Source organism: Gymnogyps californianus, chromosome 1 (genome assembly GCF_018139145.2).
Source record: "Gymnogyps californianus isolate 813 chromosome 1, ASM1813914v2, whole genome shotgun sequence".
Classification (NCBI taxonomy): Eukaryota; Metazoa; Chordata; class Aves; order Accipitriformes; family Cathartidae; genus Gymnogyps; species Gymnogyps californianus.
Window position 1 is genome coordinate 43736548 of NC_059471.1, and position 20136 is coordinate 43756683.

Genomic DNA, 20136 nt, shown 5'->3' on the forward strand with positions numbered 1-20136 from the left:
TATACACATTTAGATTCACAGGGGAAGTAATATGGCTCTCTTTAGTATTTCATGTATAAATTTACTCAGCAGATTTGTTTTATTAAAATGTAAATAATGGGATACAGTAAATGAAAAATCCAAGATGGGAATAAACAGATTATTTATCGTTAATGCTCAGAGTAGCTTATTGAAACACACCTTTCAGTAACTGCCACCGAGTATTAGCTATGAAATTCTCATCATGCCTTGAATGTTACCCATTAGGTTTAGCCATTTGTATAGTTAAAAGGCTCAAAATGTTTCAAATATACCTTTAAAAACATTGTTATCTCAAATCTAACTATACATACTCACAAAAACTGCATTCAGCATGTCTGAGATTCAACCCAATATTGTTTCAAATTAATTATTCTTCTTTAATTGCTCTGTATAAACAGAAATGACCTATTAATTTAAAGAAAATCTATCAGCACAGAATGTATTCTCTCTTATAAACAAGCAAGATGAACTTGACCTTGTTTGAACTTGTTTTGATGTGGCCCAGATGGTAGGCTACATGCTTGAATAGCAGTCTAAAGCTGAGGAAAAACTCATATAGCAAGATCTAGATTTATAGCCTTTTGCAAATTCCTACCTTGTATTGTCCTTTCAGCATCTGTTCTGCCCCCGCTGCGGTCAGCTTCTATCTCTGGGGTCAGAGAGTCTAGAAACATAGAAAGGTAAGACTGACACATATTTCATTTGATTCTTATAGCCCTTTTTACAACCTGTTACTCCAGTGCTGAATTACAATACAATCAACCTTTGTCAGTTTTTTTAATGTTGAACAATGACTGGAGGCCAGGACAATTTTTTGTTAGACTAGGAAGATTAATGAGCAATAGATTTTTCAAGCATAAAGGGGGGGAGAAAAAGAAGAAGAAAAAAAATTGACTTCTCAAGCTAATAATATAAAATTGTCCTAGTTTGAACATTCTCTCCAGTGAATTTATTTGCACATACTATATAAGGTAACAAAACAATAAAGAGAGAGGCATCACTTGAATGAAGGAAAGAAAAGAGCTTTTCTTTCTTTTCCCTCCCATCATGTTATAAATTTTCAATATAACAAGCTTCTTTTCACACTTAAATTGAAAGTTAATGACACAGAGGCAAAAATTGGCTTCTTACCATTTAGGACCCTGAGACTATCTGTTGAAGCTGCCTGTTTCAGTGTCTGTTCTGCTTGCTCCCGCCGTTTAGTCTCAAATTCAAGTGCTTCCTGCAATTTCCTCTTTGCCTTCTTTTCCTTCTTTAGCCTTTTCTGAATTATTGCTAGGAAAAAAGAAAATCAGTGTACTCGGATTTGGATCTGAAACTTGGCTACACGATTACCTATTAAGAGTCCCAAGGAACGCTACAACTGCAACAGTTCATATAAATTGATTAATTACACAATACCAATTTAAATCACTTGAAATTTGCTGGAATCACACTGGGATATTCTAAGAGCTACTGTTCTATAACATGGTATTGAAAACTGTAGGTGATATTCAGCTATAGCATATATTTTTTTTTATAAACCAATGAGAATCTGTGAATGTCTAAATCAGAAAACCTTGGTACCAGCAATGAAATATACTTTTTGCATCATCTGACATAGATAAGCCTCTGTCTCTGGAGGTGATGTGTTTTTTCGGGATTAAGTCCACAATTTTGTTATTGCCCATAGCACAGTTAGTATACACATAGTGATGAAGTTCTCTCCTGCCTGCTTGCCTGCCTGCCTGCAGCTTCTCTCCCACAAGAGGGAGATCCGGTTGCTTGGGTGCCGGGGCTGCAGGAGGAGGTCAGCCCCCATCCTGGTGTGGTCCTCATTCCTTAGGGAAAGGCCCTGAGCTTTCTAACTCCCCTCCAAGCTGCTGCTTCCTGCAAACCATCTGACCCCTTGCTGCCTGGTCCCTTCCCCATATTTATTGCTTATCCACCTTTGCCTTTGTCTTTCCCTTTTCTCTTTCTTGCTCTGTCAGCTCCTGCCCCATCAGCCAACTAACCTTGAAAAACTCACAGCAAATCCTTTATGGGGCTGGATCCCCCAGCCAAGTAAATATTACTTTGCTTTGTCAAATGTGAGGGAAAATATTAGGAAAGTAAGGAGTATTTTAAAATTAAGCGTTAGAAGGCCCTAATTTAGCAAAATGTTTTCCCTGTATCTCTTCAGTTCAAATTTTACAAGGAAAAAGATTGCAAGATCAGGATGAAACTTCATCACAATTTTCTTTTCTATGTTACCAGTGACTTACAACCACAAAAGTAAGACTTGCATGATCCCTAACTGAAGGAACATATCACAGGTTATGTTCCTGATGGAAAAGGACAATGTGAACCAATCTTTCTACTTGATAAAAGCCAAAGTGAGCCTCTAAAGAAATCATGTAAAGTCGTAGAGCATATCATTATCTCCCCCACCACACCCCAACCCTTCTTACATGGCACATTTAGAGTTTTCAGGGATGTGCATGTAAGAAGCTTATTTCTCATAAGATCTTCCTGGATAACCCTTTCCTGGAGAGTCTGTTATTTTGACACTAACTAAAAAATTATCTACTAAACTACTCACTAAAGAATTCTTTACACACGCTAAAAGAATTATCCTTACCAAAACCAGATACTAGGTGATACTAGGTTTGACTGCCAAGATCTATCTAGCCCTGTGTCTCACTCCAAAGTAAACTCTGCTACGTGCCTAGGGATGAATGCTGGAAAAGGTAAAAATATGCTTCCACTAGTTCATACTCCCCATTTCCAGTAGTCCGTGATGGTGGTACCTTTCACGAAATGCAAATAATGAAACTTTTAAAGGGAACCATCATTGTTATTACTATTTAATTTATATGCTAAGAATAATCACTTTTTGGGTGATCTTGGATATTTTGTGTTGCTATACAGAACCGTTCAGACACAAAATGAATATAAGCACATACCCTATAGTCAGAATAGCCACATAATTTACATCCAAGACTTCGGAATTTTGGTTCTTTCTCATTTTGTACAGTACCAACTACTTTACAGGCTAATTAGCTTATACTATCAAAGAACATCTAGTATCTATACAAAGGCTAAACTAAATACATTTTGAATCATTGCACGGTTTTAATGTTTTCATCATAAGTACTTTGAAAGTGATTGCAATAAATGAGAAGGAAACATATGTTGCTTTCTGAATTAAAATGTCATCATGGCTGACACATTGTAGATGTGACTACAGCAGTCAGAGCCAGAATTAGCAAGCCCTTACTGTGTAGCTGCTCACAGAAGAGATATTATCCTACTTTCATCAGTTGATGAGACACATCCTACAGCCTTAGGAATCACTAATTGGAATATTTGCAAAGAAGGAAGGAAACGGTACAGTAAATAAGCAGCTCTGTAGAACATACAGTAGCAGCAGTGAATTTAATGTTCCAAAAAATGGCAAAAATATTCAGATGTAGCCACTAAAGAAAAAGATATTTGACTTGTGTTAACATGACGAGCAAAAGATAGATGTTGCCTAATGCTGAAGATCCCATTCACCTAATGGGTTTTGACCTGTATGTGACACAGTGACTCCTGTTTCTATGCTGTAGCTCTTAAGTGTATTTCATTTCTTTCATATGGTATCTCTTAACTTAACAGAGATATGGTACACTTCTCCCACCTTGCTCATGCTTCCATTAAGACATGTGAAACTTTCTTTAAGACATGACACTTGCTATCTGGAAAACTAATAGTAGGTAAAGCCTCCTATGTATTTTTCTACCTTTAATTGAAGAATAAATTCTCACATTAATTACAATCTGGACTTACTTTTTTCTCTCCTACTTGGATCTGTTCATTTTAAAGAATAATCCATTACTTTTCTTTCTTTTGTACAGAAGTATCCACCAGCAGAGATAGTCATCCTCATTACATTTGCTTTGCTGCATACCACCATTAAGTGTTCAAATCCATTCCTCTTTGGTCTGACTCTTACCAGTGTAATATCATCATTAGAGGGATACATATAAAAAAGCAGGTAATGCATCATGCTGAAAATAACATTATCAATTATTTCAGTACCCTGAACAAAATAAGGGACTATCCCATGCTCTTTCCTGACACACAACTTCGAGTGAAATTCATTTTGCTTAATTTTAGCTGCTCAAAACATATGTGTCTAGTCCAGCCTAGTCAACTATATTCCCTCTGGAGTTAAAAGGAAAAGAAAGAAGTCTTTACAGTGTAATTGACCCCACCTACCTGTCTGAGAACAGGATATATGAATCTCTCTCTTTATTGACCAGAAAGGGAACTTATATTAACTTAAGGTGCTTAACTTTTAGATGGTAAAACTCAAGGAAGGTCAGATGGGTCCCCCCAACCTTTTCTATTGCGCATGTGATTGCCTAACTCTAAAAAGGAATATATATTTGAGCAGTTGTGAGACAACAAGGTAGAAGGATGTGAAGAATAACCAAGCTCTTTTACAAAACTACTTTAAAAGTGTAAGTAGTGCAATTGTACTGAGCAAAATAGGCCAGCTGTGGACAAAGGGATGATTCATTGCACAGCTGTGATAATTGTTAATAGTAATTGTCTTTAAAAATGTATTCTCAAAAGTGAAAGAAGGGAAATTAATGATGTGACAGTCCTACCCTTTAATGGGTCAAGGCATGAAACAGGATTACATTGTGTACTTACTGCTAGCATGTTAGTTAAAGGTATAGTGATACTGGTTGTGAATCCAAGTGCTCTCGGGATTGCCTATTTAGCTGGTTCCCAGAAAATTAAACTGGACAAGAAGAGAGTTATAACTCTAGCCCTGCAAAAATACATATCTGACTTGTCATGGTCTGTGTTAAACAGCAAGTGAGCCCCAGAGGTTAACTGTCCCTTGCAAAGTAATTAGACAATATTAAAGGGCAAGACATACAGAAAAATGGACCCATAAAGAAAGATGGGAACATGCTTGTAATGCAAATAGTTAATGAAAATCACTGTAAACTGCCTTACCTTTACTATCAATGAAATGATTTAAAAATCTTTAACATGTATATGCTTTACAGTGGGCTGATGTTAACGTTTGAAATTCTACTAACGCTACTGCCTTATCAAGAAGAACCTTAACTGTTCCTTCTACAAACATGCGTTTGATCTACTATGCATTATAAAGGGCTTATACATTACTATTATCTTTATATTTATTACATACGGTTTGCCTAAATATGCAATATATGACCCTAGCACATAAGAACAGAGACAAGAGTTCCTAAAACCTTTCAGTTCCTTAATTTTGATATGAATTGTCTTGAGCTCAATCCCCAGATACAAATTGTCTTTCCCCAGAGAGCACAACCTGTCAAAGTCCATAACAGCACCTACGGTATTTATAATTGTGTTGTGTATTACTGATGTAATAAGTAATATTCAAGAAAAACGTTGAGAAACAGGAAGGTCCTTGTTCTAAATCTTATGACGATCCTATGCAGAATCAGGCAGGTTGTAAAACTTCCTGCATTGAATTCAGCCTGGACATAATATGAGGTAAGGGGGAAAAGTTCTGATCAAACACAGGTGCTGGATAAAAAATCAGGTTTCCTGAGGAAATAAATTACAAAGTGTTTATGTCTGCTTAATTAAGATACCTCTGTTCTTCTGCTCCACGGCCAACTGTTTTTCAAGTGTTTCCCTCAGTTCTCGTTCCCTGAAGAGCTCCATCTTCAGCTCTGTCTTTTCCAGTTGGACCTGTTTCTCTTGAGCTCTGGCATTGTCTATAGCAACCTTTAGTAGACCCTGTTCAAAGATAAAGTTGGATAATGTTTGAAGAATGTTAGAACAGCTGACATAATAAATAAATTCTGTTATTTTTCCTTGATTAGTCATGTGAGATTTTACAAATGAAATAATCCTGTTACTGGGTCAAAGCCTCACAATTATCAACAGCAAATTTTTACTGGAATTAATTTTAACAGGTGGGCAAAAATCTGTAAAAAGCCAGGAGTCAAGTTTTGCCAGAAAACGCAAACTCACCTTTGACTGTGCATATAACTAATGTGAAAAAGTTATAGGGATAGGTTTATTCTTTGTAAGAGACGAAAGAGACAAGCCTACATCAGGCACTTGCCTGTGACCAAAACAAAAAGTTGTCCTATTGAAAAAAATTGGCAGTCTCACAATCACATCATCCACGGAATGACAAATTCAATCTCTAGCACAACTCAAGTCAATGGAAATTACCAAAGGGAGAAAGGCTCTTTTAAAGGCTTGCCATTTTGCTCCTTATTGTTATCAATTATTATTATTTTCAAATATTTTCACATTTCATAGAGTTTCCAAGGAAGATAGGGTTATTGGGATGCTAAGCAGAGGACAGTCACAAAGCAGAAAGATATCTCTGTTTTAAAAAGTCCATTCTCTGACCTTGTACAATTGTTATCTCACAGCAGAGAACAAAACGCAATCATCTCTCAATTTCTTGACCTGGGATGGTTGAAATAAACTCTACCTTTTTTTGTTGTTATTGTATCAGGAAATAATGATTCAGCCTATTCTAAACTTCTCTTGAGAATTTCAACTTCACAATTCCTTCTTTTTTGCAAGGAAACAGGAAGATGCCAGCTCAGCTAATAATTACACAGTTAGGACACTGAGATAGGATATGAAAAAGAGGAGGAGAAACGGAATTGAAATAAATGAACACTGAAAGAAGAAAGATTTCCTTTTCCATTTTCCAGAAGCCTGGCCATCAGGCTCTTAGGGCTACACCTGAATCTCTCCTCTTGAAGCTATCACAATAGAGTAGATAATTAAGCATGGATATGCATATATGAATCTCCATGGATAATAACCTAACTCTTCTGTATCCTAGGCAAGTCTCCCGACAACTTAACTGTAGAGATAATTTGACCCAACAGAGATTTAATTACTGATATAAAGCAAAACAATGCCAACAAGAGAGACCGAAGAGTAGTCTCCAATAGCTCTGCTAGGGAAGAATTCAGCTAACAGATAAAAGGTTCACACTCAAGACCCGGTTTCAGAACAACCACGCTCCAGACATGAAATCTTGTCCCCCAACTCCCAAGTAAGCTTCCTCACCCCTCAGGCACACTTCCTACATTGGATTCTGGGTTGCATGCTTTTTCACTAAACTTGTTTGAAAGATCTCCAAAAAGGAACGGAAAAAGAAGCCAGCATGACGATACTTGAGAAATGGAAAAAGTATTTTTCATGAGTGTTAGTCTGCACATTTATCCCACCAGTCTTCCCAATGTCAATGCCTGCTTTGAAATGTGTGTCCTTCAAACTCCTCTTTTAAGTCTGTTTTCAGAGCCTGTTATTTTCAGTACTCCTCATCCTCATTCTTAACTAAATTGTTGCCTCAAGTGTAGTCTCATTCAGAGCTTAATGCTTTGCAGCTCTATTACACTTCTATCTATTAAAGTCCACAGGAGCTGAAAGAACTCAACACCTTCTGACTGCAAGGCTCAGATGGTCACCAAAATGATATACGTAAGTATAGAATCACATTTGAAAATATCTAACAATGGTAACACAACAAATGTGCTTACAAGTATGTTTAAAGTTTTAGCAGTTTTCTTTAAAAGAACGAAATGCTATTCTAAAATAGCTAAAACAAAAATTTTGTGTTGAATGTTAAATCTGGATGGCTACTAAAGAAAACCACGTAAAGCTAAATATAAAGCTCTACAGACATATGCAAAGTAAAATACAATTTGAAATATTTGTAAAGCCTTTCCAATCTATTTTTTAAAAAGCTAATATCCACCTGAATTCTGTTCCCTTCCCTTGCCATATTCTTCTACATTTACAATCATCATAAACTATGTTTTCTATTTGGGATGCATTTGAAATAGTAAGAAATTGAAGTAGGAGTTATCAATGCCTGCTTCTGGCTTATGCTTAAACTCTGGAATGTTTTCATCTCCTCCAATTCATCACTTACTGGAACATGTGATTCACCCAAATCACTAATAAACCAGATCAAGTGAAATTACATGAAAAGTATTTGTTGATGAAAAGTGTATTGTCAAGTAAGTTTAATGCTGCAAACACCCTCCTCCCAAATTCTTACAATCCATCTTGTTTAACAATAAAATCGAGCTGCTAAAGCAACTGCCATCTTTACTCAATTCAACTACATTCATGTACATGTTTCTTCTTCATCAGGAACAAACAATTAGTAACAAATGAAAGAGATCATTACATCAAGTGCCCTTTTAGATCACCCCAATTAAAACTTTAGTTTAGCTGTATTTTAATTCTAAGATACCAAATTCTAATTTTCTGCTCTGATTGCTCTTGTTGACTTATCTTTGAAAGATGTACTCTCAGTGCAAAGCCTAGAGATTATTTAGCAAGATGCCAATGTTGGCACCACTTAATGTGTTGATTGGTTGTATTATCAGTAGCAGTTTAAAATAAATTACTATTAAACTATTATTGTCCTTGGCTGACAAAACACAATATTTTGGTGTTCTTTAAATATGAAACAATCTTTATGAATAAACATGGAGAATAATGCTAGAGTGTAACACTGATGTGTGTAATTTTATATTAAGAATTGCTGTAAAGTATGAAGCTGCTAAAAGCATATTACATTTTCTATTGAATTTCTATACCACACTTCCTCCTCCAATCTTTCCTTTTTTTATACTTGCTGCTAACGTAGCTAATGGTAATACATTACCTATTGCTGCTGATTATGTCTGAAAAATATTAGCTTTTTGGAGCCAAGATCCACTAGGGACTACTTATAAGCTACACAAAATTAAGTTTCATTTTTAGAAGTTAAATCAGTGCACATCAGTAGGCGTCCAATGTGAAAAAAAATCTGCTCTAGAGCCAAACTGATGCATATGCAAAAGTGCTGTTGCTGCCAATGACAGCTCTAATGCAAAAATACTGGAAACATTCAATATCTCCCTGTATTCCATGCAGAAGGGGGTGAGAAAAACAACTAAAAAGTACAGCATCTAAAAATCATCAGTGCCCCTTGGAACAGGAATAGCAATTTCAGAGTTGCATGAAATTCTATTAATTCTCCCAGTGGATCAGCTGTAAAAGATTATACAAAATACAGTATGTCCAACTTGTATTTGCTATGGCTAATCCTCTAACCTGATATTAAATCAATATGCTGGCAATGACAATGGGAAATGCAGTGCAACACAGGACATTAACAAAAAGAAAATATTTCCCTTTAGGGAAGGTCAGATGTTATGGAGGCTGGATAATGATAATTGTAGTGAACACGCTTAGGTTCCAGATTTGTTTTTAATACAGTATGGCTCTATCTGGAGCCAGGCTTTAAACATGGTATGCCATTCTTCCCCTCTGTGTCACTGTTAATAATTTTTTTTTATTTCAACATAGTGTCAAAAATGGACATTTTCCCCCTGGAGATTTATAGATTCTGGTTTGGTTTGTTTACTTTAATGCACTTATTTTAATATTCTCCACTGATAAATTCTTCAGAAATGTCCCAAATAAAAAGTTAAGTTGATATATGGTTGATGTTTCTTCCCATTCTACGATATATCCGAAAACACCATCATGTTAGGGCAGTCTACTGATCCTATAGAAATTAAACATATATCAAACCTCAACTCAGCCTTAAAGCCAATATTACCCATCATTATTTTTAAAAATGCAAATAATGTGTTGCCTGTTTTGAAAGAGGTGGAGGGGACAGCATATAGAAGCTCTCTTTCTAGCTACATCTACAGTGTGTTCCACCTAACATAATTTAGCTAGCTACACAGTTATATGTGACATCAAAATGGCCTTACTAGCTAGTCCAGTAGTCTATCTAGAAGATCATATTCTGTTTCCAACCATTGCCCACAGTGTGTGAAAAAGGAAAAGTAGGAGAACAAGGCATGCACACAGTGAAGCTTTCCTAGTCAAACCTCCCAGCTTCAGGGGCTTCCTTTTGCAATAGTAGCTATTCATGGTGAAAACACTTTCAAATAACATTGCTTCTCTTTTAGTCAGGAAATTATATATAATTTGTATGCTCTTATCATTAAAATTATCTAGTGAAAGGCTTGCAAAAAAAAATCAATATATACTTTTTTAGTTAACTTCACAGGTTAATTTTTGAATATTTGCTATTTGTAACTGACTACTGACTTAGTAACATAAGCAAGGTAAGATAACACAGCTTGACTATCTCTAGAGATGACTCCAGAAAGACATTTTTGTAATATCTCAGATTGAATATCTCCATCACAGGTAAAGGCATATTACACAAGTATAAATGACATTTTTCCATTAATACTTTATGTGAAAAATAAAATCATTCTCTTGAATTTTAGCAGAAGATAAATAAAATAACATAAAGTAAAACTGTGATTTTTACTTTATCCAGTGTTTGCAGTATTTTTCTCCTGTGTATTTAGTTGTAGACGGCAACAGTGCAGAAGACTCACAGCAATAAAGCCAGTAGTTTGCTTTGTTTTCATAGGGGAATTTAGTTTGTAATCATGCATTTCTTTTATTAATATCAATGGGATACTTGCAACTTATTTTACATATCTCTTTAAAAATACTTAGCAACAAGACTGCGTCAATACAATACAGTCTTGATAGAAAAATACAGCTATCAGGGTGCAACTAATTCATCTCTTAGATATTAATGGAAATTCAGCTCAGAGACAGTAAAGATTCAGATTCTAAAAGCTTAAAAGAACATTACTATTACCCAAGAATATTGCAGTATCATGAAAGGCTGTGGCTGTAACATACTTTGGCATAATCGGGCCATGACTCAAAAAAGGTGAACTTATGCGAGGGGTACGGAAACATCTTTAGCCTTCTCACTAGCACCCACACAGCATTTTGCTGTGACCCACCTTCCATCACCCTTCAATCCTCCCTGCAGCTGCACATAGACTTCCAGCATTTAATCTGGAAGAAATCAACAAATATACATTGGGAAGGAACAGACATATAACTTAATTTAAGCTCTCTGGGGAAATTTATTTTCTCTTCCTTTTAGATGTGCAGATATACATCTGAATAAGAAAATATGTCCCCAATCTCATTTCTCTATTTTATGTGTGTATTTGTTTAATTATATTTTGTTACAGTTTATTATTTGCATTTCAGCAGTCCCCAGCAAGAAATAAACATTGGTTGTTCTGGGTACTGTATATTGTTATTATCTCCTCTTTAAACGTACAAATAATTAAACATTGTATTTTTGTTTCAATAAGTATTTATAGAGACATAAGAAAAACATATATATGATATACAAAAGGAAATAAACCTAACTAGCAGCCCCTGGTGACAGCGATAGCAAATAGGCTTGTCTAACATTTGCGCAAAATTACAAATTAGTGATTAGGGGCTATCCATTTAACTTTAGTATGGATGGAAGACAGAGACTCGCTGGTGTTTAGTGGCCAATTTTAAAGGATGGCTCAGACTTCTAAAATGGAAGTAACTAGAGTTAGGCACCAAGTTCAATCACCTAAGCTCTTCAGCACCTGCAAGACTTTTAGCACATTCTGTTTTCAAATATCAAAACTGTTTACAAATTTTGGCTCACACGCAAAAGCACTGTCCCCATGGCAAGATTCAGGATCCTCCCTGCCCTGACAAAGGTCAAAATTAGAGCTCCTAGTGCCCATGCAGTACTCTAATCCTGTTCTATTTTAAACCAGGACAGGCTCTACAACCTCTTCTGGAGGCACCCAAGGTCTATATTACGCACATCCTCTGGATCCTGCACCTCACACAACTGAATATACACAAGGGCATCACAGCACAGATATCTACCATCACGTCCATGCACACTGGTGTAGCCAGAGGCTGCTTGCCTATGTATCCATGTGACCATCATGACCTAAAATACAGGCAACATCGACCACCACATGTGGCAGCTCGTGCATGCACCCCAGTCCCACGACCTAACGAAGATGTACACTTGGAGTTCACAAGCAGACATACACTCCTTCTGTGAAAGGACACGTCCTTATTTTCGTCATGCACGACCCTGGGGAAAAAGAGCAGCATTTCCCAAAACCACTCATCTAGCCTTTGGCTAGATTTCTGCTATTTTCTGTTTCAAAACCACCTTAGTACTGGAGGCAAGGAACAGACTGTAGGCCAGATGATCTTTTCTAGAAAGTTAGATCTGCTCCATTGCTAGCATAGCTGCAACAAAAGAATGGTGAGGGATCTTACTGCTCCACCTCCCCTTTGAATCCACATCTCTGTACTGAGAGGGGTGTAAAATTCATCTGGACCAAAGGAGAGGAAAGAGGAATTTACCCAGTGACAGGAGTCCTTCTGACTCATGTACTAAACGCATCATGGGTTTGAGGTAGTGCTTATACATTTCTTAGCAAAGTCACAAATGATATTGCAAGCAGGGACCATAGTACAGAATTTCCTCTTTCCACAAATCCCATTTGAGTTCAAATTTGTAGTCAGATACCTAAAACTCAGTTCTGAAAGTGTCAGTATCACAGCATCTAACTCATTTGTGGGCCTGGGGTAGCCCCCTCTCATTGCAATAATTGCTAAATGTGGAAACCATTTTAAATGGCATTGATTAGAGAAACTGCCACTATTGTGCATAGGTTGTTGTAATAGACTCTACTGTTTTAAAGAGAATACTTAACTTCTTCTACACAGGTGGGAAAATCAAACTAGCTATTTTTAATTTTTTTAAATTTTTTTTTATGAAGTGGTTTTCTAATGTTGTCCTGATAGAGATTAAATCTATGGGGGGAAAAAATGCCTTGATAGTATATGAAAGGATTCCCAGAGATCTGTGGAAACCATGTAATGCGACGTGGGGACATACTGAAAAAAATCCAAAAGGACTTATGTCCCACCTGTTTAACCTGATAAATGATTTGTCCTGATGTGGAACCTCAAGGTAAGGAGCAGTAAGTACAAAAGCACAATGAGAGAAGGCATAAAGAAGTCTCTGGTTTCTTTACGATGTTGCCTTTTATTTTAGCTCTTCACTCCAGATAAGATTAGGGATTTAAAAAAAAAAAAAAAAAAAAAGAGCAATGACTGAATTTCACGTTCACATTTTCTGTAAAACAAAACTGAATGCATTCTTGGCAAATTAATCCTGGTCATTTATCCTGAAGTAGTGCAGCACTCTCATATTCAATCACAAGATTAGCTAACCTGTTGATGCTGAATGCTTTGCTCATTAGGTTGCTGTCTAGAGACATTGAGTGCACGCATTTGTCAAAAAAATTACTAAGAACTTTCCTGTACATGCATGCACAGCTAAAACATTACATACTTTGCCAACTGTATTTCTTCCTTTAGAAAAAGATACATTCTTTACAGATTGCAGCAGATCTGTTAGAAGAATGCTGTTGTAGCATTACCTTTGTTTATGATTTAAATATTTAAGATCCGAAGTCTCACAACCACAAAAAGCAATCACAAATATGCTCTTTCAGACTAGGCAGTTATAGCAATACTTAATTCTTAAATAGCAGTATTTTTTCATTATTAGATGTCAAAACATCACCAATGAATGGATCATACACTCTTCATGGAACAACGCTGAAGTGCCATCAACTTCAATGAGATTGCTTAAGAAAGTAAAGCGAGCAGGATTTGGCCCTACTCTGTCATAGCCTTTGCTGAATAGAATACAATTGATTTTATGTATTTGCAGGAATGAGCAAGGAAAAATATTGTGACAAATACATCAGAAGCTGGCAGCTTCACAGACGAGGCTTATCTGGAATGAGTACAATATGGCTGCATTATTTCCTGCACTATCATTTTGCTTCTGCATGCAACATACAACCATATTGTTGCAAAAGTTGCATCTGGGGAACACATGATCACTGAATTTGTGGACAAAAAGATTCTTCATTCTAATATGAAACACTAACATCTTGGCTCCAAGCTACATGCTAGTGTATACCTTAAATAATATTTGAATCAGGCTGTTCTGTACACACAATAGAGATCGTGATACTGAATAGGAAATCTGCAGAAAATTTGGTAGTACCCTTTGAAGTCTATTCTTTGAAGACAGTACTTTAAGTGAAATGAGCTTATTTATAAAAGAAGTGCTTTTTGTGAATGCTTTTATGGGAGACACATTTCAAATAGCTTTAAATATAATTTCCACCTTGGCACTCCAGCAATTTAAAATAACTATTTATTAAAGAAATGTTTCTCTGCTTAGTAAATGAGATAAAGTTAAAACAGTAAGATACATTTCATTAGCCTGTAATAAAAAGATCATTTAAGACAAATGTTAAACACACCAATGTAATTTTCATTGAATTCTCTGCTGTGGTTTAATATACAATCTGTATTTTTATGTACTGTATCTGACAGCTTCTAAATTAATTTGTTTGCTGTGGTTCCTTTAAAACCTAAATTACTAGAAAGTTTCAGTAAATTAGTTGATCCAAATAATCTTATGAACTGATTAAGCTAGAATGGTTATATTAATTTAGACAAATCTGCAACTGGCTCCTCTCCATCCCTTTAAGCTGATCTACAGAAAGGCCTACCTGGATGTTAGTCAGAAGGGTCTCTATGGAGGACAATCCATCAGGGAATAGAAAAGGAGATGGAAAACCCGGAGGTAGTGGTTGCCCATGCCCAGTTAGAGAAAGTTTGTCAAGGCTGTCTCTTGCGGTTGGTGTGGAGAGCGGGGTCTCATCTGTATGTGATTGAAACAAAAATATAGAACAAGTTACGCTTGTCTGTTTTTATTAGACCTCAGTAATGGCTTCCCTAGTGGTTTCCAGAACATTTATTGCAAATTGGTTCCTGCTATCAGGAGAAAATGCTTTCTGCTGAATTTTCTTTAATGAAAAAGCTGTGGAGATACAACAAGATAACATTAATGAGTAACTTTATAAGCCTTTTAAATGCAGTCTCTAATGAGACTGAGTTTACAGTGCCATAGAATCTTTTTAAAACAAATATTATCTCACATATACTTGTGATAATATATTCAGGCTGACTTTATGGGCACCTTCCCAATTATCTCATTTTAGTTTGTGTTCTATTTGGATTGACAATAGAATATTTTCTAGCATGACATATATTTTGTATACGAGAAGTATTTGAATATGAGGCTTCCCATACAATTAACCCTTCCCGCTCTTAATGGTTTCACTTACAGCTCAGAAGATTCTGCAACACTGAGAAAAACTACAGCCCCTCAATGCATTTTTAATCAAGAAAGTACACCTGATTCCCACAATTGAAACATGCTCTGAACAATACATGAAATTAACAGCATGGTTACAATCACTGGCCTAATTTTTTTAAGCACAGACATCTTCTAACAATTAGTGCTAAACTCCTTAGTGGGATCTTTGTAACAATCAGATCTGATCAGTTCTGACATCACAACGGGAAAAAACTCCCACAGACTTCTAAGATTAAAGTTTCACAGATAATCTGTGAATAGATTATAAAGTAAGAGAAGAAAAAAAAAGAAAAAGAAAAAATCCACAATTAATAGAAACTTCAATACTCTGGGGTTTGGGTTTTTTTTTTACTTTTTGAAATATTTTTAGACTACTGTTGATATGATACAGAAATTTAGGTCAATTTCTTTGCACTAGATGTTAATCTGAATTCTTCAAAAGGAAAACTATCTATACATATATATAGATACATATATCTATACATACTCTCTTACCAAGGGCTCAGTCATTAACTGACACATATTGATGCATCTCAACCCAATACAAGGACATCAGAATGTACTCTTGGTATTATGCAGATCTCTGCACAGCTATTTGACTACAGAAGAGTTTGTCAGACTTGTTCTTTTCTGTTTGGGCTTTGATCCTTATAAGATATATACTTTTTGGGGTATTTTAATTTCTTTTTCTTTATGCACTTTATTTAATTATAGTTTCAATAATAGTTATATTTATTTATCCTATCATGTACATTAGGAATTGTATTATATGAAAGTTCTGATCCTAGTTGCCTAGAAAGAGCTCTCTCTTTGACTGGGGTACAGTATTTTAAGTGGACATAGTCTAGGACCAGGAAAATTGAAATCTGCAGCAACAAAGGGTTAGAGTGTAGGCTTTGATGACCCCAGGACCAGAAAACCATAACTCAGAGTTCCAGTTCATTCCAACAGTCCCCATCCACTGTTACTCCAGAAGGAAGCAATCTCCATCAACCACGTCCAGGTGCAGATTTCTTGCCCCATCTCCTTACCAGCTCTGTCATGCTGTCCAGTATTTACAGTGCTAGAGTAAAAGCCTCACCCACTATGTCCCTCCACAGAAATACCCAAACAGGCATTTGGACATCTGCTTCTGGGCTGGTCCCACTTAGCTCTTTCCATAGCCAGTGGAGAGAAGCAGACACCAGTTTAAGGTACTAATCCATCTGATCTATCACAGGCATCTGCTGCAGGAGGAGACAAAAATTCCTTTAGAAGTGTCTGTTGACTGTATGAGAAGCCTAAGCTGACTAGCTCAGATGGAAAGATCTACTTTTGGTGAGATCAGTCCTACCATGGAAGCTGTTCTTCCTACTTCACTGTGGCTCAGGCTGAGAGTAGCCTACACAAGGAGCAAGATCCCGTTTCATGTCCCCTATTTGCCACAATTTGTGCCACAATTACTGCTTTCTCATAAAGTGATCATTCAAAAGCTTACCAAGGTAAGCTTTGTGAAAGGAATTGATGTTGGCCAAGGAAAGCTTCAGCCCATTCAGAGTCATAAAAGATTTTTTCAGCTATATTTAAGTTTTCCAGTCATGTCACAAAGTGCCAAGGAAAAACTGGCTGTAGATTACTGAACCATTTCCTATCATCTACCTTACCGAGATTCAAACCAGGCTCTGAAAAATGTACTCTGTGGATGTATCCTCTGTCCTCATGCTACCCCACAGCAACATGGATATCTCTGTAGTCATTTTGCAGTAACATACTAAAATTTGGCCCTAAATATGAATTTTTTCTTTTCTTCACAACTTTTAAAATATTATAGAAATATTCACCACTTCATTAGAAAAAATAAATTAGATATTCCTGGGTATTGCAAACTAACTTATTGTTCTCAGATCATCCTGATAGTTCATCTTCTCAAATCCTACTCCAGTGTGAAAAATCATTACCAAATGTTTTTTTCCAAACTGCTGTCAGAATTGTTATACCTTCATTAATCAAAAGAAGCAACCCAAAACTTAAACAAAACTGGTTAGACAATAGATTAATAAACACTACACAATATTATTGCATAGCTGAAAACTTTTTTTTCCTCTGCTGCAAATATGGCTTTCCCAAATGATTCCTATACAACATTAAAAAAAATTTTAAAAAAATTAAAATTATGAAACCTCTTCTGTTACATCATTGAGTTTCTTTGCTAAAGACTTCTTTATATCAGTCGTTCCAGTGAAGGTATTGGACTTGCATAGTATAGCAAGAAAGAGTCTAATCACTAGCATGCATGGTGGAGTTGATTCATACAAATGAGAAAGTAAACTAAAAAAATACATCATTTGCCTCTAGGTTTGTCAGAGAAATGGACCAATGACCTCTCATACTCTCTAAGACAACTTAGAATCTTACTAATATTTTAGGTCTCAAATTGTCAAAATATTTTAAAACATACTAGATAAAACTGACCCACTTAAAAATTCCCTAAGGCTTAATTCACTTAAAAAACATGCTCTTCCATGCAACTGCTGTGATACAGAAAGCTCCTAACACAGGTCTTGTCATAGAATTTAAGCAAGGGATTAAGTTTTTTACTGTATTACTACTTTAATATTAAATATATGTTAAGTTTGCTGTACTTTGTGCATGCTCAAAACATGTTGTAAAGTTTGCAAAGATTTTCCTAACAATGTGTGGCATGGTTTTGCAATAGGCAAAGCAACTCAAAAAGGGTTAGAATGGTATGAACTCAAAGTAACATCCAAACTCTTATGTTATAATAAATAACAGAAACAAATTTACACGGAAGGGTAAGACTGGAGAGCTGAACTTACTATGAACTTATTTTAATGAAACGTCAACTCAGAAAAAAAAGTCAGACTAATGTGACTTTGTTTTCTTGATGTCCCATGTGAAATAAACTTTGAGTGTGAGTATGTTTGAAACAGAGCAAATGTACATATTATACACAGGAAGCATGGATATTTGTGGCTGTGAGATAAGCAATGATTGAGGGAATCTTGAAAAAACGCATTTTTAAGAAAAACCACATTGTAAACAGAGCCAATTAAAACATAACTGCATATCTTAGTAGCAAAATAATAATACCTCTTGCCATTAAAGTATTTAAAAACCTTCCATTCCTGCAGAAGTCCTCTTTTCTCAATACGATGAGATATCTTTGTTTCCAAATAATCATTAGCCTAACATCTTTTAAACTGTTGCAAAGGAACCACTAAAGTTCCTCTTAACCTACTGGCAGAGCAACGCTGCAAAAATGATGAACCCTTGCTGGGAAACAGAGATTTGGCATTTTCAGTCTAAACGCATCAAAGGAAGCATTCGAAGACAAGTCAGGGCAAGAGGGGAAAGAGGGTCAAGCTACAACTCCATTGTTGGAGTTGGGAGCACAACAGTGTAAAGAAATGGGAAAAAAACCAAAGAACAAGGCAGAACAAAGAAGTGTCCGGGCCTGCCTTGGCTTGTGCTGGGAACTGAGATGTTATAAATTAACAAATAAACAAGGACAGGACAAGCTGTTACCCAAGCCTCTACAGTATTTGAGCAGAGATGAATATGTGCCTTGACATATGAACTAAATCACCATAATAGGCAAGTCTGAACGCGACACATATCTTTAAAATATTTGTAAATGCTACATCCACTCCATCCATTGTTCCTCAATTTCCAAAATTCACCTGTTTTTGTTCAAACCAGATTTTATCTGCAAACAGCAGCTGGTTTGGGCCAAATACAACGAACATTTCTCACTGCATTTGGTTTGTTGCCATTGTATTTTATTCTTGCACCAGATAACATGGAAACAGACATCCTGGAAGCTGTGACAGCTATTTAAACAATAATAGATGAATAGAGGTAGCCATTCTCTTGTCTTTGTTCCTAAAAGCAAGTAGGATAAGTTCAGACCGGTCACCAATCAAACTGGAGAATATTGATATTGCCAGGATTTGAAAGCAAGCGATAATAGCTGGCTCCAGAAAATACTATACAGATTACTGCCTTTCTGTAATCATTTAATGTTTTTTTGTAATGCATCTTGATGCTTTTTTGTTCTCTGTAAAATATTTCACATGTATTTGTTCCTAAAACAGGCTCATTCTTACCATTTGAATGATGAAAGAGGATCCTGTTTTCACTTACTATCATAAATCTGGTGCATACATTTTTGTGGAAACAATCTATTCCATTTGGCTTAATATGATTTTGGTTTATGTTGTCAAACACCCTTTAGTACAAAGTTTTATATTTCACCTTCCTCCGAGTTAGAGGTTTCAGGTGTGAGAAGCTCTTTTATTTCAATTCATCTGTAATTGTCAATTTATATTAACACAAAAGAACAGGGGGTTCCATGTCCTGAACTGAAATGTTTGCCAACTTCAGGCAGATTAAAAAATAAATAAATAAATAAATAAAAATCCTCTTGCTCAATTCCTGTATCATTTGGCTGCTTTATATATTTGGTCATTCAAGATTCACCCTGCACGTAACTAGGGGCAATGCGAGATGACTGTGAAGGATGTTACGAACTGTAAAAGGAATGCACTGAAACTAACTCTTATAAAAACAGATTTTTTTTCATTCTACGTTTTAGTTTCTTCTTTTTATGCTAAAAACAGTTCTCCAGGACACCCAAATACTCTGAAATTAAAGCATTTGCAACTGTGGCAGCTGGAAATAAGGGGAGAATATCAAATACTCAAATAGACTGACTCGCTAGTTGTTTCTGTAATGTTTCAAAGAGGCTGGTGCTCTCACAGTTAATAGTACCGTTGCAAATGCTGTCCACCGAGTTCTGTTTCTTGGCTTGGTATGTTTGCCTGAGGACTTTGGGAATAGTAACTCACCAATAATGAAATATGACTAAAAGATTAAAAGCTTACATGGAAAGGACCACAGCTCCTAAGAATATGTTTCTCAGATGTGTATGTTGCACACGATGGCTTTATACCTGGTGCAGTCACATA

General features: G+C 36.0%; 1 protein-coding gene across 1 annotated transcript in view; it reads right to left on the bottom strand.

Moving 5' to 3' along the window:
• DACH1 (dachshund family transcription factor 1) overlaps positions 1 to 20136 on the bottom strand; it is a 334510-nt gene that overhangs the window by 3366 nt on the left and 311008 nt on the right. The window contains 4 exon segments of the mRNA XM_050896944.1: positions 617 to 685; positions 1153 to 1296; positions 5628 to 5775; positions 14520 to 14671. Of these exon segments, the coding sequence (XP_050752901.1) occupies positions 617 to 685; positions 1153 to 1296; positions 5628 to 5775; positions 14520 to 14671 (513 nt within the window).